Raw genomic sequence first — 13536 nt, forward strand, 5'->3', positions numbered from 1 at the left:
ACATTTTAGTAAAAGAATAGTTCATAGATAGTAAATGAGAAACTAATAGAATGATGATGGAGCCTAAAAAGTATCTTAAGTAAAATGAATATTCAACAAACTTACAATCCAATTGAAAAAATTTATTTAATTTAATTCTATACAAAAAAGAATACTTAAGACTGCGAAACTTTAAGCAATATTGTAATGTAGAATGCAAATGCTTGATGAAATAGATTTGCAGAACACTCCTCTTCTTGAATATTGAGTGCTTGCAACACATGCAACACATTTGCCTTGGACTGCTTTTCCAGCTCATTGCATTTGAATGGCTTAAGTGAAATTCGAGCGCTTTAAATTACACGCCCTGCCAGTGGCAGTTGTAAGCGTGGGCTGAGTGCCTAACCAACTATCCATTAGTTGTAATAACAATGGCAAACTTTTTTCTCGGGGGTATGCCACACAGACATCGACACCGACACACAGTTGCTGCTAAAAGTATATGCAGAGGCAAAAGACAAACATAAAGTGCACAAATTTCGACAACAGAAAAACTAAAATTTCTCTTTCTCTCTATTCATTTGCAGCTGGCATCAAGTACACGGACAACCAGCGTGTCATTATCCTGGTGAAGGATGTGAACGATGAGCCGCCCTACTTCATCAATCGTCCTCTGCCCATGCAAGCTGTGGTCCAACTAAATGCGCCACCCAATACGCCAGTGTTCACGTTGCAAGCACGCGATCCCGACACCGATCATAATATACATTATTTCATTGTGCGCGATCGCACTGGCGGACGCTTTGAGGTCGATGAGCGATCCGGTGTGGTGCGTACTCGGGGCACAGATCTCTTCCAGCTGGACATGGAATATGTGCTGTATGTAAAAGCAGAGGATCAGAATGGCAAGGTGGACGATCGTCGGTTCCAGAGCACGCCCGAAGAGCGTCTGTCGATTGTGGGCGGCAAGCGAGCGCCGCAGTTCTATATGCCCAGCTACGAAGCTGAGATACCAGAGAATCAGAAAAAGGACTCCGAGTAAGTAAAGTTAAAACTACTCAACGATATTCTCTTGTGTGTGTTATGCAAATGGCCAAATGCCAATAAATGTTATGCGAATTAGAGCGTGACAATGTGATGTTTTCGGGCTCATTGAAATTCCAATAGGAAAACAACTGTCAAAAGGCAGTCGAGCGAGTGACAGATGAAAAGCCAAAGCCAGAGCCAACTTGGTCACTCTCGCAGCCTCTCTCTCTCTCTCGTAATGTATGCATGCATTTTACATATCCGCCACATGATGACAACTCTCTTAGCCCCAACCACAATTGAGCCACAACCACAACACAACCTGCTAGCTGTCAGCTTCACTCACTCACATTTCTCTCTCCCTCTCTTTCTGCTTGCAGCATCATTTCGGTTAAGGCCAAGTCTTTTGCAGACCGTGAAATACGCTATACATTGAAGGCACAGGGACAGGGCGCTGGCACTTTCAATATTGGACCCTCGTCGGGCATTGTCAAACTGGCCAAGGAGCTGGACTTTGAGGACCTGCGACAACCGCACGTTTACTCACTGATTGTGACAGCCACCGAGGATTCCGGCGGTTTCTCCACATCCGTCGAGGTAAGATTTAACAAAAGCTCCCCCTCCTCCTTCCTCCATAACAAAACAACAATTTCACCTCTCTATCTCTCTATCTCTCCTTAGCTAACCATACGTGTCACGGATGTGAATGACAATGCGCCCAAGTTCGAGCTGCCCGATTATCAGGCACACAATGTCGATGAGGATATTCCTCTGGGCACCAGCATATTGCGTGTCAAAGCCATGGACGCGGATTCGGGCGCCAATGCTGAGATCGAATACCTAGTTTCGGATGATCATTTCGCTGTCGACTCGAATGGCATTATTGTGAACAACAAACAGCTTGATGCTGACAATAATAATGCCTACTATGAGTTTATTGTCACCGCCAAGGATAAAGGTGAACCGGCCAAGTCAGGCACTGCCACAGTGCGTGTCTATACCAAGAACAAGAACGATGAGGAACCCAAGTTCTCGCAACAAGTCTACACCCCGAATGTCGATGAAAATGCCGGTCCGAATACTTTGGTCACCACTGTTGTGGCCTCCGATAAGGATGGTGATAATGTGCGCTTTGGTTTCGTCGGTGGCGGCACTTCGTCGGGTCAATTTGTCATCGAAGACATCACGGGTGTCATCCGGTTGCATAACAAAGCCATTTCACTCGATCGCGACAAGTACGAACTGAATGTCACGGCCATGGATGATGGATCCTGTTGTGTGAATGGTGATCAAACTATTCACACTTCAACTGCTGTTGTGGTGGTCTTCATCACGGATGTTAACGACAATAAGCCAGTGTTTAAGGATTGCGGCACCTATTATCCCAAGGTGGAGGAAGGAGCGCCCAATGGCAGCCCAGTCATTAAAGTTGTGGCCACCGATGAGGACAAAGGCGTCAATGGACAGGTAAGAAACAAGTTACTAAAATAGAAGATACGTATTTTAAGAAAGTGCAGTTCTAAAGAGTTAGATTTTTGCAGTGAAATTGTACAGACTATGTTGTGCAGAAACGTTAGCCCTCTAGCTCTAACCGTTTTGGGCTGCGCGTTGATAGTTTAGTAAACTAGTCAGTCACAACAAATGCTGTTATTTATAGATCGAACTTCTATACTAATAAACTACCTGATAAAATAATGTCAGCCACTTAGCTTTTGCAGTTTGAGATGTGTAAGGATTACAGCATCCTGTCTCTCCCAATTGAACTGTTTGTTAATAGTTCATTCAGTCTATTAGAGAAGACAATAAATAAATAATACAGATACATAACACAGATTAATGAATCAAGCTGCGCAAACTATGTTGTGTGAAAATTACAGCCTCTTAGCTCTTACCTTTGGGCATGTGCAAGCCTTCTAGCTCTTACCATTTCGACTGTGCATTAATAGTTTCGTCAGTCATCCAAGACAAGTAGTGTTTATACATAGAAATATTACAATGGCGCACTATTTACAAATGTTTAGAAAAATTCAGCCTCTTAGCTCTTACCATTTTTATGCAGTTAGTCTGTCAGCAGGTTTTATGATATATATTTTATTTAACCAACTAATATTGGTTACTTATTTTTCGACTACTAAAGAAAGCCATTGAATTAATTACAAATTTTTCTATGAAATTGTTGCATATTTTATTTCCTTTTTTATTGAAAATTGAATTACATTAGCATCTTTTTACCATGATTTTAATTTTGCGCAAAATAATATATTATTTCTTTATTTTTTCCTGGTCTCAAGTGTGACACATTTACGTTATGAACTGACACGCCATCTCTTTTGTAGCCTTAACTATGTGTTAGGCGATTTTATAAATTAAATTTTAAACACATATGCATACATAATTGCACTTTATTTTAATTCATAAAGTAGGTTGGTTTATACTCAAAAAAAGAAAACATGCCAAAAATTGAAATCGCTGCAAATTAATTGAGGCTTGTGATTTTTAGGGCATTTACAAACACGATTAGGCCAAATTGCATTACAAGAGATTTCGTGACGAGATTTCGCCGTGAGCTACGCTGTGCCAGAGTTGCCACGCTCAAGTTCAATGCACCCTCAGGCAACCAAGAAGGGTTGCATGTCGTGTTGTTTGTGTTTGTGGCGAACAGCGCCTGAAAGCTATAATCACAATTGTGTCAATCATTAAGCAATTTTGCATGTTTCTTGTCGCCCGTCACACAGGTTAAATACTCGATTGTGCAGCAACCGAATCAGAAGGGCACCAAATTCACCGTCGACGAGGAAACCGGCGAAGTGTCCACCAACAAAGTGTTTGATCGCGAAGGAGACGATGGCAAATTTGTCTCAGTTACGGTAAAGGCAACCGATCAAGGTGATCCCAGTCTCGAAGGTGTTTGCTCTTTCACTGTTGAAATCACCGATGTCAACGATAATCCGCCACTCTTCGATCGTCAAGTAAGTAGAGAAAAATGTAACTCTCAAAATTGGAATTAACTTGTATTTAATCGTTTTTTAGAAATATGTGGAAAATGTGAAACAAGATGCCAGTATTGGCACAAATATTCTGCGTGTCTCCGCCTCCGATGAGGATGCTGATAATAATGGTGCCATTGTCTATAGCCTGAGTGCTCCCTTCAATCCCAATGATCTGGAATACTTTGACATACAAGCCGAATCGGGTTGGATTGTGCTGAAGAAGCCGCTTGACGTAAGTGTTTGGTTTCCCTATTATTAAATCCAATTTATAGTTCAATGCCATTTGTTTCGTTTTAAGTTTGCGAACCCAACTAACCAAGTTTTATAATTTCACTTGCAAGCCAAAAAAAAGAAACAAAAATAAAAATATAATAATAATTTATGATTTCATTACTAACAATCTAAAACTGGGCGCTTATCGCCGTCAGAGTAAAAAAACGTAAAACTATTCAAAAACGAAAATAGTCAAACATTATTATCATATTCAGTTCTAATTTATCATTTCAAATGCACCTTTCTTTTGTTTGAGCCCAATTTAAACGTTAGGCAGTCTGAGTTAAAGAGTTGTCTAATTTTTGATAACTCAAACAACACAGTTGAATCGAATTCGATGTGAGAGCAGTGCAAGTTTTTTTGTCACAATCGAAACGAAGTATAAAAACTATAATATATAATTTTCATTTTTAATTTAGTATTTTGTTTAGTTTATAGTGCGTAATTGGCAAAAAAAAAAAAACAAAACAAAAACGTAAAACGTAAGCAAAATGCCAAGCGAATTGATTTTTAACATTTTTTGAAACAAATCAACTTACAAAAAAAAAAAAACACAACAAGAAACCCCGACAAATGTCCATTAAAAACAAGTAAAACTACTGTTGGTTCAGGTTTGGGAAATGGAAAAGCTTTTAACAGACAGATGCTGCTTTTATCTAGGCTTAAGCAAACTGTACAAAGAGAAAACTAAAAGGTTTCATCAACTTTACCATATACAAAAACAAAAAAAGAAACGATATATATACAAAATATTTCCTTTAGAAACGATCACGCCTATTTTTGAGCATCGTTGTACTAATTTTTGATGGCTAAAAATACGAAAAAAAAATATTCTTAAAAACAGAATTATTATCTCTCCTAATTTTTTCTTAAATGGAGCTTTATTTTATGTGCCAATTTTTTGTTTTCTTTTGCTACTCTCCAAAATCCCAAAAAAAATAAACCCCATAAACTAAAAAACAAAAAAAGAAATCATATTATAGATAATTCTTTTTTGTCGAGACTATGACAATTTTTGAAGGTCTCTTGCCGCAATAGCTATAAAAAATCGATTTTTGATTTTAGCTAAACAAATTTTGACGAGCGCATTTTTGCATGCCTCTATAAAATAAAAAATGCGAATGCCAAAGTGTTTTTCATTATTTTTCCTTGTAACATATCTGTAAAATATATAAAACTGAAATTGATGATAAAACTTAGCTGTAATGCAGGCGATATTTCTTACATTTTTTATTTAACTGCACCATTTATCATATAATTTAATGAATTTCTTTACGTGCGAGTTCAGCGAGTTTTAATGGGTTTTTATTGTTTTTAATTTCATATGAAAAATCATCGAAAAACTGTTATCAACAATTGTAGGGTTGTTATCCTGTAAGTAATCCGAATCTACTCTCGTATTCGTATTCGTATGAAGTGTTTTATTAATTTGCTTTTAATTATGTGCTAACCCAAGCAAAAATAAAATGTCGAACAACAACAATTCACAAATTCGCACTCCAAATTGTGTAAGCTAACGAAACTAACTTTGCTGCGAGAGCACAGCATACTCTCTCTCTCTGTCTTTCATGTTGTACATAATTGAAATCTCTCTCAAGGATTTCAATCATTTACCAATAATCTATTTACATACTCGTGCCTACATATTTAACTTTCAAGTTAATGTTCAAAAACACACTTCATTATTTTAGTGCAGGATACTCATAAAATAGAGCAAGAGATAGTCTCGTCAAAATATCCAAAAACCAAAAAAAAATACTCCCTATTAATATATGTTTCATTGACTATCCCAAATATCCAATTTGTGATAAATCCATTCCTTGCTTATCCTAACAAAAAGCTTTCCATTCTGAGACCCGCCAATATCTTATTATTTTTATATATTTCATTTATATTTATGTTTCATATACAAAAAATATTCTATACTAAAACAAAATTTCAAATATTAACGTTCACGTAACGTAACGACAACGATGCCATTGAAATACGTAATCGTAACTCTAACCGTTATACGTTACGCAAAAAAAAATAAATAACCAATACACAAACCACAACAAAACTAACATACGCGTTTAACATTGTGGCTAACATTTTGGCTGTTGAATCTGTTACAAAAAAAATACTACAAAACATTTGACATACTGAATCAATCAACAGCGCGATCGTTATCGCCTGCGCGTGCGCGCCTCGGATCGCGGTGATCCGCCCTCTTATGCAGATGTCGATGTTGAGTTAGAGGTCGTCGATCGCAATAATAAGCCGCCCATTTGGGATAAGTCCATTTATGGGCCGATCCATTTGTCTGAGAATGTCACTGTGGGTACGGTTGTAACATCGGTTAAGGCAAGGTTTGTATAGCCAATGCACACACACACACACTACACAACACTTACACAACTAAACACACTCAACACTCTAATATTACAACTACAGTATATGCTGAAGTTTCTCTTTACAAAACATAAATAAAAAGCCTAACAGCAGCGACCCTAACATAGTTAGAATTTTTTGGAAATGTATAACAGCATTTTAGCTACATAATATAGCTTTAAGCTTCCGAGTAACAGTTCTGTTAAGCTTGCAGCTAAATTCGTCTGTTGAGTATAACACTTAACATACAATAGTAGTATAACAGTCTCGGTACTGTGTCTCGGCTAAATTGACTCACTCAACGAATTGGCGCCTGCTTAACGAACCTCAGCTCACTTAACGAACATAGCTTTAAGCTTAACATAAGGTCTGTCGTAACTTTCTGTCTCTTTCTCTCTCTCTGTCTTGTCTAACATAATGTAAAGCTTACATTTTGAACTGAAGCGATAACATGTTTTTTGGTCGTTTATCGTAACAAGGAAAGCTCAATGATTTTTTCCACAACCATCAACAAAATGATTTGACAAAATACAAAATTCGAAAAATCCCAAGGAAATATCGAAAAATTCTTAAAATTGAAAACTTAATGCTGTTGGTGTTTGTTATGAGTGAGCATTTTTGTAATTGACAGTCTGAATAACGGTTGTCGGGTACTTTTGCATTTTGCTGCAACTCCACACCACCCTCCACACATTTACCCATTGGATTATGCTTACCCAGAACTCTGACTTCTTCCCCCTCTCAGATTTCAACTACACATGGTACAAAAAAAAAGAAAATATTTATAATGAAATGCTTGAAATAACTTTCCAACCGCGAGTTTGTTTCGCAAACAATTTGGTGTTGGTTATTAATTGGGAAAGAAGAATATATATCATTTTATACCAGGTTGCAGTTTAGTTTAAGCTCTAGGAAACAAAAACAAGGTAACTACTAAATAAATCTGTGTTCAAAAATGTTAAAAAGCAATAGTCGAACAATGCAAAACGAAAAACCAAAAAAAAATAAAATAAACAATTGAAAAAGTATGCTATGAAAATTGTAATACTAAAATGCACAATACCCTTTTATCATTTCATTTGTTATGCATTTAGTTTCAATCATATCAAATACAATTAAATAATATATATACAACTATTATATAATTATGCTCAAAATAAATTATTTACAATTAATATGTATGCGATAAAACCAAAAAAAAAAAATTTAGTTGATATTTAGTTGATGTTCATATTTTTTGTTGACATTTTGAAGGCTAGGGTCGAGACATGAAAATAATTTGCACTGCGAGTAAAAACCTTTTGACAACTGAATAAAAAACAGTACTAAAGAAACTAAAAAAGTTTCTGCAATTTTTTTGAATTTTTCTTTTTAAGTTTTTCTACTGAAACTACTTCTAAAAGGTGTTGGTTCCGAATTTATAAATTTTGATTTTGCTTCCGTTTGAATTTCAGTTAAATCTACTACTAAAAAACATAGATTTGAAAAACTATCTAAACGTTTTTTTGTATTTTGCATTTTTTTCCTGTCTCTGTGTGTATTTTTGCAACGATCGCTTAATTTTGAAAACGAAACAAAAATCGAAACGTGTCTTGTATTTTTGTACTTAAAAAAAAAAAAAAAAAACTCCATTGTATGTTTGTGTGTGTATACAAAAATACAGCGTGAGACATACAAATTAGAGGCGATGGCCCAAGACAAGGGCTATCCGCCATTATCGCGTACGGTCGAAGTACAGATCGATGTCGTTGATCGTGCCAACAATCCTCCAGTTTGGGACCATACTGTTTATGGGCCGATCTATGTCAAGGAAAATATGCCCGTTGGCGGCAAAGTCGTCTCGATCAAAGCCAGGTCTGTTAGTTTTACAAAAACAAACAAAAAACTAAAAAGAAAAACCAAATTTTCACTCAATACCAAAAAAAAAATAAAATATAGTCATATACTCTACCATTCTGCTTAGTTTTATTTGATTAAGCTACTCTTTACAAATTGTATGTAATATTTTCTCTAGGTGTTCAGTTTTCAATTTTCTATTTCATTTACATTTAAATTTTTTCGGTTTTTGGTGTCATTACGTAGTTTTAGTCTTTAAGTTATCGTGTTCTGTGTGTTGTGAATGTTATTCTAGTTGCACTCGAGAGTGTGCCAATTAAATACTTTGCACTCTCCGAAATAGTTTTAGATACCCCTTTTACCCCATCCTCATCAACATAAAATATATATAGCAAAGCACCACAGTCCACAAAATGCACCAGTAAAGAAAAAAAAAAAACACAAACCACAACCTTAGAAAACTCTGCACAAAATAACACCAAAAATGCACATATTTTTTTTTTTTATTATTTCGAGAAGCGAGTTGTTTATGAATATAATCATCATGTGTATAACTCAATTGCACTTAGCAGCGGAAAGTCTTTCTATTAAGCACTTGATGCTTTCTCTTCCTTGTTGAGTCTCTTTTAACCTTCAATTAAAAAATTATGTGCCAGCCACTTGCCAAGCCCTTCGGTCAGTCTGCAATGATCACTCGACTTAATGCTAACTTATGTCCAGGCACAAAAATGTAAAGTTTGTAAACTCTGCACAAAATAACACCAAAAATGCACATATTTTTTTTTTTATTATTTCGAGAAGCGAGTTGTTTATGAATATAATCATCATGTGTATAACTCAATTGCACTTAGCAGCGGAAAGTCTTTCTATTAAGCACTTGATGCTTTCTCTTCCTTGTTGAGTCTCTTTTAACCTTCAATTAAAAATTATGTGCCAGCCACTTGCCAAGCCCTTCGGTCAGTCTGCAATGATCACTCGACTTAATGCTAACTTATGTCCAGGCACAAAAATGTAAAGTTTGTAATAAATAAAGTTTTGTTTTTCATAATTGCAATTAAAAACTTGAAGCAGCGCACTTAAATGACTTTTGGTCTGCTCTCGCTCTCTGCCACACTTCATTTTCCTATCTCTCCCTCTCTGTCTCTCTCTTTGCATTATCATAACGCAAAGCGTTTTATCTGCGTGGCAAGGCAACCACATGGCACTGACGTTTTAATTATGCGCCAGTTTGTGGCCACTGGCAGTTAGTATTCATATTATATTTTTACTATTTTTTATGAATTTTTATTGTTGGCACTAAAAGCAATGCACTTAAAACGGGACCTTCTTACAGATTGCACATACGCACCGTGGCACAGATCAATCACCAATGCTAGTTAGTTCTCTGTCTACGTTTTGATTTCTAAGCTAAGTAATGTTTTAGGAAATGTGTCAATCATAATTTAATATCATTTTTTAATAAGAATTATTATAAATTTTAAGTTTTTTTTTGCAATTATCTTGTCCCAGCACAAATATTGTCAACTTGTATCTTATATCTCGCATATATGTATATATCTATATATAAATATGAAGAAAATACTATGTATAGTTGTTTGTGTAGCCCAAGATGCTATTAAAGAAGAGCGACAAAGTGTGTAGAGACAACACGGACACACAGACAACAGGAAGCATTTTCAAGTGCGCGCGTATATATATCATAATAAATGTGTTTGTTGTCCTGGTTGTCGCTGCCGTTGCCGCTGCCGTTGCTAGTGCTTAATGCTTAGTGCGCTTAATGTGCGCACTTTCAAGTGTTTGTCGAGTGCCGAGCACACATTTAAGCGCCAGCTAACCAGCAATAACAGCAACAATCAACTTTGCCGAGGGTCACACTGAAAAAATAACTCAACGACGATGTTAGCCTTAGACTTAGATTTGTTATCATATAAAATCATAATTTACATTTTAAGTTCTAATTTAATTAATTAAACTATACATAGTTCTAGTTCAAACTGCAAACCTAGTAACCAGATTCAAGAAATTTAACAAATTTTAATGCATATTTCAAGTGCTCAGCAAGGTTCACTTTTAAAAACTCAAAAATTATAGTTTTCATTTTGCAATACAAAAAACCAAAACAATAATAACCAACAATTGATATACAAATATATTTTATACACTGAACACAACTTATAACATATATTTAAAAAAAAAACCATGCTCAAGTAAAACAAGTAAAAACAACAAACAACAAATTTCATGCAATCCACAGAAACAAAACTTTCCCAAGAACATCTCAAACTTCCCTTCGCCCATCCAAAAATGTTGCCACACATTTTTTTTGCTATACAAATCCCTTATCCTGCCTTTATCCTTCTGCTAGCATATTGTTTTTGGTGCTCGTCCTTGGCAACAAATTTTTTTTGGCGCAGTCTGACAGCTTTCATATTGTGTTTTTTTTTCTCCACCATTTTTAAGGCAGTTCCCAAAGTTTTTATTTCTCGACCATTTCTTACGTTGTTCTGTCAGCTGCAAGTGTTGTCCAAGTGCAAATAAAATTTATTTTTTTCTGTTTGTTTGTTCCTGTTGCCTAATTTGTTTTTCATTATCATCGCCTTGCCATCTCTTCCCTTCAACTCACGCTGAAATATATTTCTGCGATCCCTCACTCCAATAAGTTTTGATACTCGAATGGCAATTAAATGTTTTGAAGCCATTTTTTTGTAGAGTTGAGTTTCTCTTTTTTTTTCGTGTGTGTTCTGTTTGCGTCAAGCTTTTCTTCATTACACTTTTTTTCGTTGCACGAAGTGAAGGAGAAAAGCAGCAAAAAACCCAATTTGAAGCGCACTTTTTGTTGGCCGCACACAGCAAATCGAAAGTCTTGAGAATTATTTTCTGTTTTGTTGTGTTGTGTCATAAATCAAATTTTTGTATTTTGATATGTCGCATGATGTGTGTATGTGTGTGAGTGAGATGATGTGAGTGTGTGAATGAGTGAAACTGAGTTTATGTCTAACTTGTAAAGTTCATTAAGCTTCAACTACTATTGACTATTATTCATCATAATTATTTTTGTTATTGCAAGAGTATACAAAAAATATACTCTGCATTTGCTTTTTGATATTCAACAATTAATTGTAGCATAATTTGCATAATTTTCAAACTTAACATATTTCATGTAGCCAACTCTTTCGACACTAACTAACTGACTAATCAACTAATTGATGAAATATTTAAATGATAAACTTTACTCACATGTGATTTTTGTTTTTAAACAACCAATTCTTTGGCCCCTCGAAAATCGTCTGCAGTTCGGGCATTGAAGGCAATCCGACGGTGTTCTATAGATTAATGCCGGGGTCAACGGCGCAAACGAACAAATTCCATACGTTCTATTTGCAACAAAGACCGGACAATGGCGACACTTGGGCCGACATAAAGGTGAATCATCCGCTGGACTATGAGAGCATTAAGGAATACAATCTAACCATACGTGTGGAGGTAAGTGCAAGCGATAAAAACTCCTTGTAATAATATACTGCAAAAATACTCAAATATACCAAACTAATACTAAAATATAAAAATAAACCAAAATAAAATATAAAAATAAACTACCACTAAAATATAAAAATATACCAATGTCTGTATTTGGTACATTGATATAATACTCCATTTAATATACCGCAATTCTAAATTATACCGAATGAATATGCTGCAAAAGTAACAAAATATACCAATGTGTATATTTAGTATATTGATAAAGTACTAAATTAAAATATACTACAAAATACTGAGAGATTCAAAATTAATATACCGCAAAAATACTAAAATTAATTAATGTATACATTTCGGTATATTGATGTAGTACTACAGTTATTTGGTATATTAAAATAATACTAGATTTAAAAAATACCATAGAATGTAAAATATACCAAATGGAAGCAACTAAGAGACGTAGCTCTTATCTCCCTTATAAATATATCTCTTATAGTCTCTGTGATCAAGGTTACATGCCTACATAAATCGTCTCGTCTAGCGGGTATAAAATGAAATAAACACTATGAATGCATAGAGAGAAAACCCGAAAAAGCGCCCGAAAAATAGGAAACTTTTTCAAGTTGCTTGTGCGAGCTCAATTAAGCGCACAGCTTGAGATGGCGGCATGTATTTGACTTTTGTATTTGAAAATGACTTCAAAATACGTTTGTAATTATTTTATTTGAAAAGTTTTAATTACTTGCGCGAGTTTTGTGCTCTCCTTTTCCCTCAACGTTTCGTTCCATTCCGTGTCTTGCTCTGACATGCAAATGCAGTGTGGCAAGCAATTTAACAGACGATAGAGTTTTAGCTTGGGTTGAGAGTACGAGTTTTGGTTGTGGCACAACCCCATTCATTAGAAGCTCAAGCTCAGATTGACTGACAGTTGACAGTGAGTTTCTCTTGGCTAGTAACTAAATTCGATTCGATTCGAATCTCAATTGGAATTCAATCAGAGTCAAGTTTTGCGTACAGCTCATTAGTTGAGCCATTCACCAACACATAAACCCACACACTCACAACTAGCTGGCAAAATTATGTGACAAATTGTTTTCAGCTGCTTTATAAATTAAACATGACCAGCGACCAGCGAGCAGCGAGCAGCTTTCACAAGTGCCACAAATGAGAGTTATTCGCTTGCCCCAAAGGACAGCGTTTTGCCCCAGGTTGCATTGCATTAGTTGCATAGTTGTTATTAAAATTCAATTGCCCTGACATTGCATATTGCATATTACATTTGGCATTTTGCATATTGCTATTTGCATTTTAGTTTCATGTTGTGTTGTGCGCATTAAATGCAGTTAATTAAATATACCCGCAAATGACACAAGGATTGTTTTCACCATATTACAACATTTTTGAAATTAATTTTTAAAATTTGTTTTGCGGTCACAAAAATGCATTAAATGTGCACATCTTTTTTTTCTCCCAAATTTATGCAAAACAATGACAAACTCTAATTACAAGATTCATCGCACTTTTATTCTATATCAAATGAGGTTTGAAAGACAACAAAACACCATTGTGGTTGCATAAATAAATT

At 35.4% G+C, this 13536-nt stretch overlaps 1 protein-coding gene across 15 annotated transcripts in view; it reads left to right on the plus strand.

Annotated features, from left to right (window-relative positions):
* The window catches only part of LOC133850473 (neural-cadherin), a 202105-nt gene that overhangs the window by 97661 nt on the left and 90908 nt on the right, over positions 1-13536 (plus strand). For 7 of the 15 annotated variants that reach the window (XM_062286578.1, XM_062286577.1, XM_062286591.1 and 4 more), the window contains 8 exons: positions 567-1017; positions 1386-1602; positions 1687-2472; positions 3741-3974; positions 4036-4227; positions 5631-5642; positions 6426-6616; positions 11768-11957. In XM_062286578.1, coding sequence (XP_062142562.1) covers positions 567-1017; positions 1386-1602; positions 1687-2472; positions 3741-3974; positions 4036-4227; positions 5631-5642; positions 6426-6616; positions 11768-11957 — 2273 coding nt within the window. Of the gene's footprint in view, positions 1-566; positions 1018-1385; positions 1603-1686; positions 2473-3740; positions 3975-4035; positions 4228-5630; positions 5643-6425; positions 6617-8301; positions 8493-11767; positions 11958-13536 lie in introns of all 15 variants that reach the window. The other 8 variants (XM_062286584.1, XM_062286586.1, XM_062286588.1 and 5 more) reach the window with 2 other exon arrangements.

This window comes from Drosophila sulfurigaster, chromosome 2L (assembly GCF_023558435.1).
Source record: "Drosophila sulfurigaster albostrigata strain 15112-1811.04 chromosome 2L, ASM2355843v2, whole genome shotgun sequence".
Lineage (NCBI taxonomy): Eukaryota > Metazoa > Arthropoda > Insecta > Diptera > Drosophilidae > Drosophila > Drosophila sulfurigaster.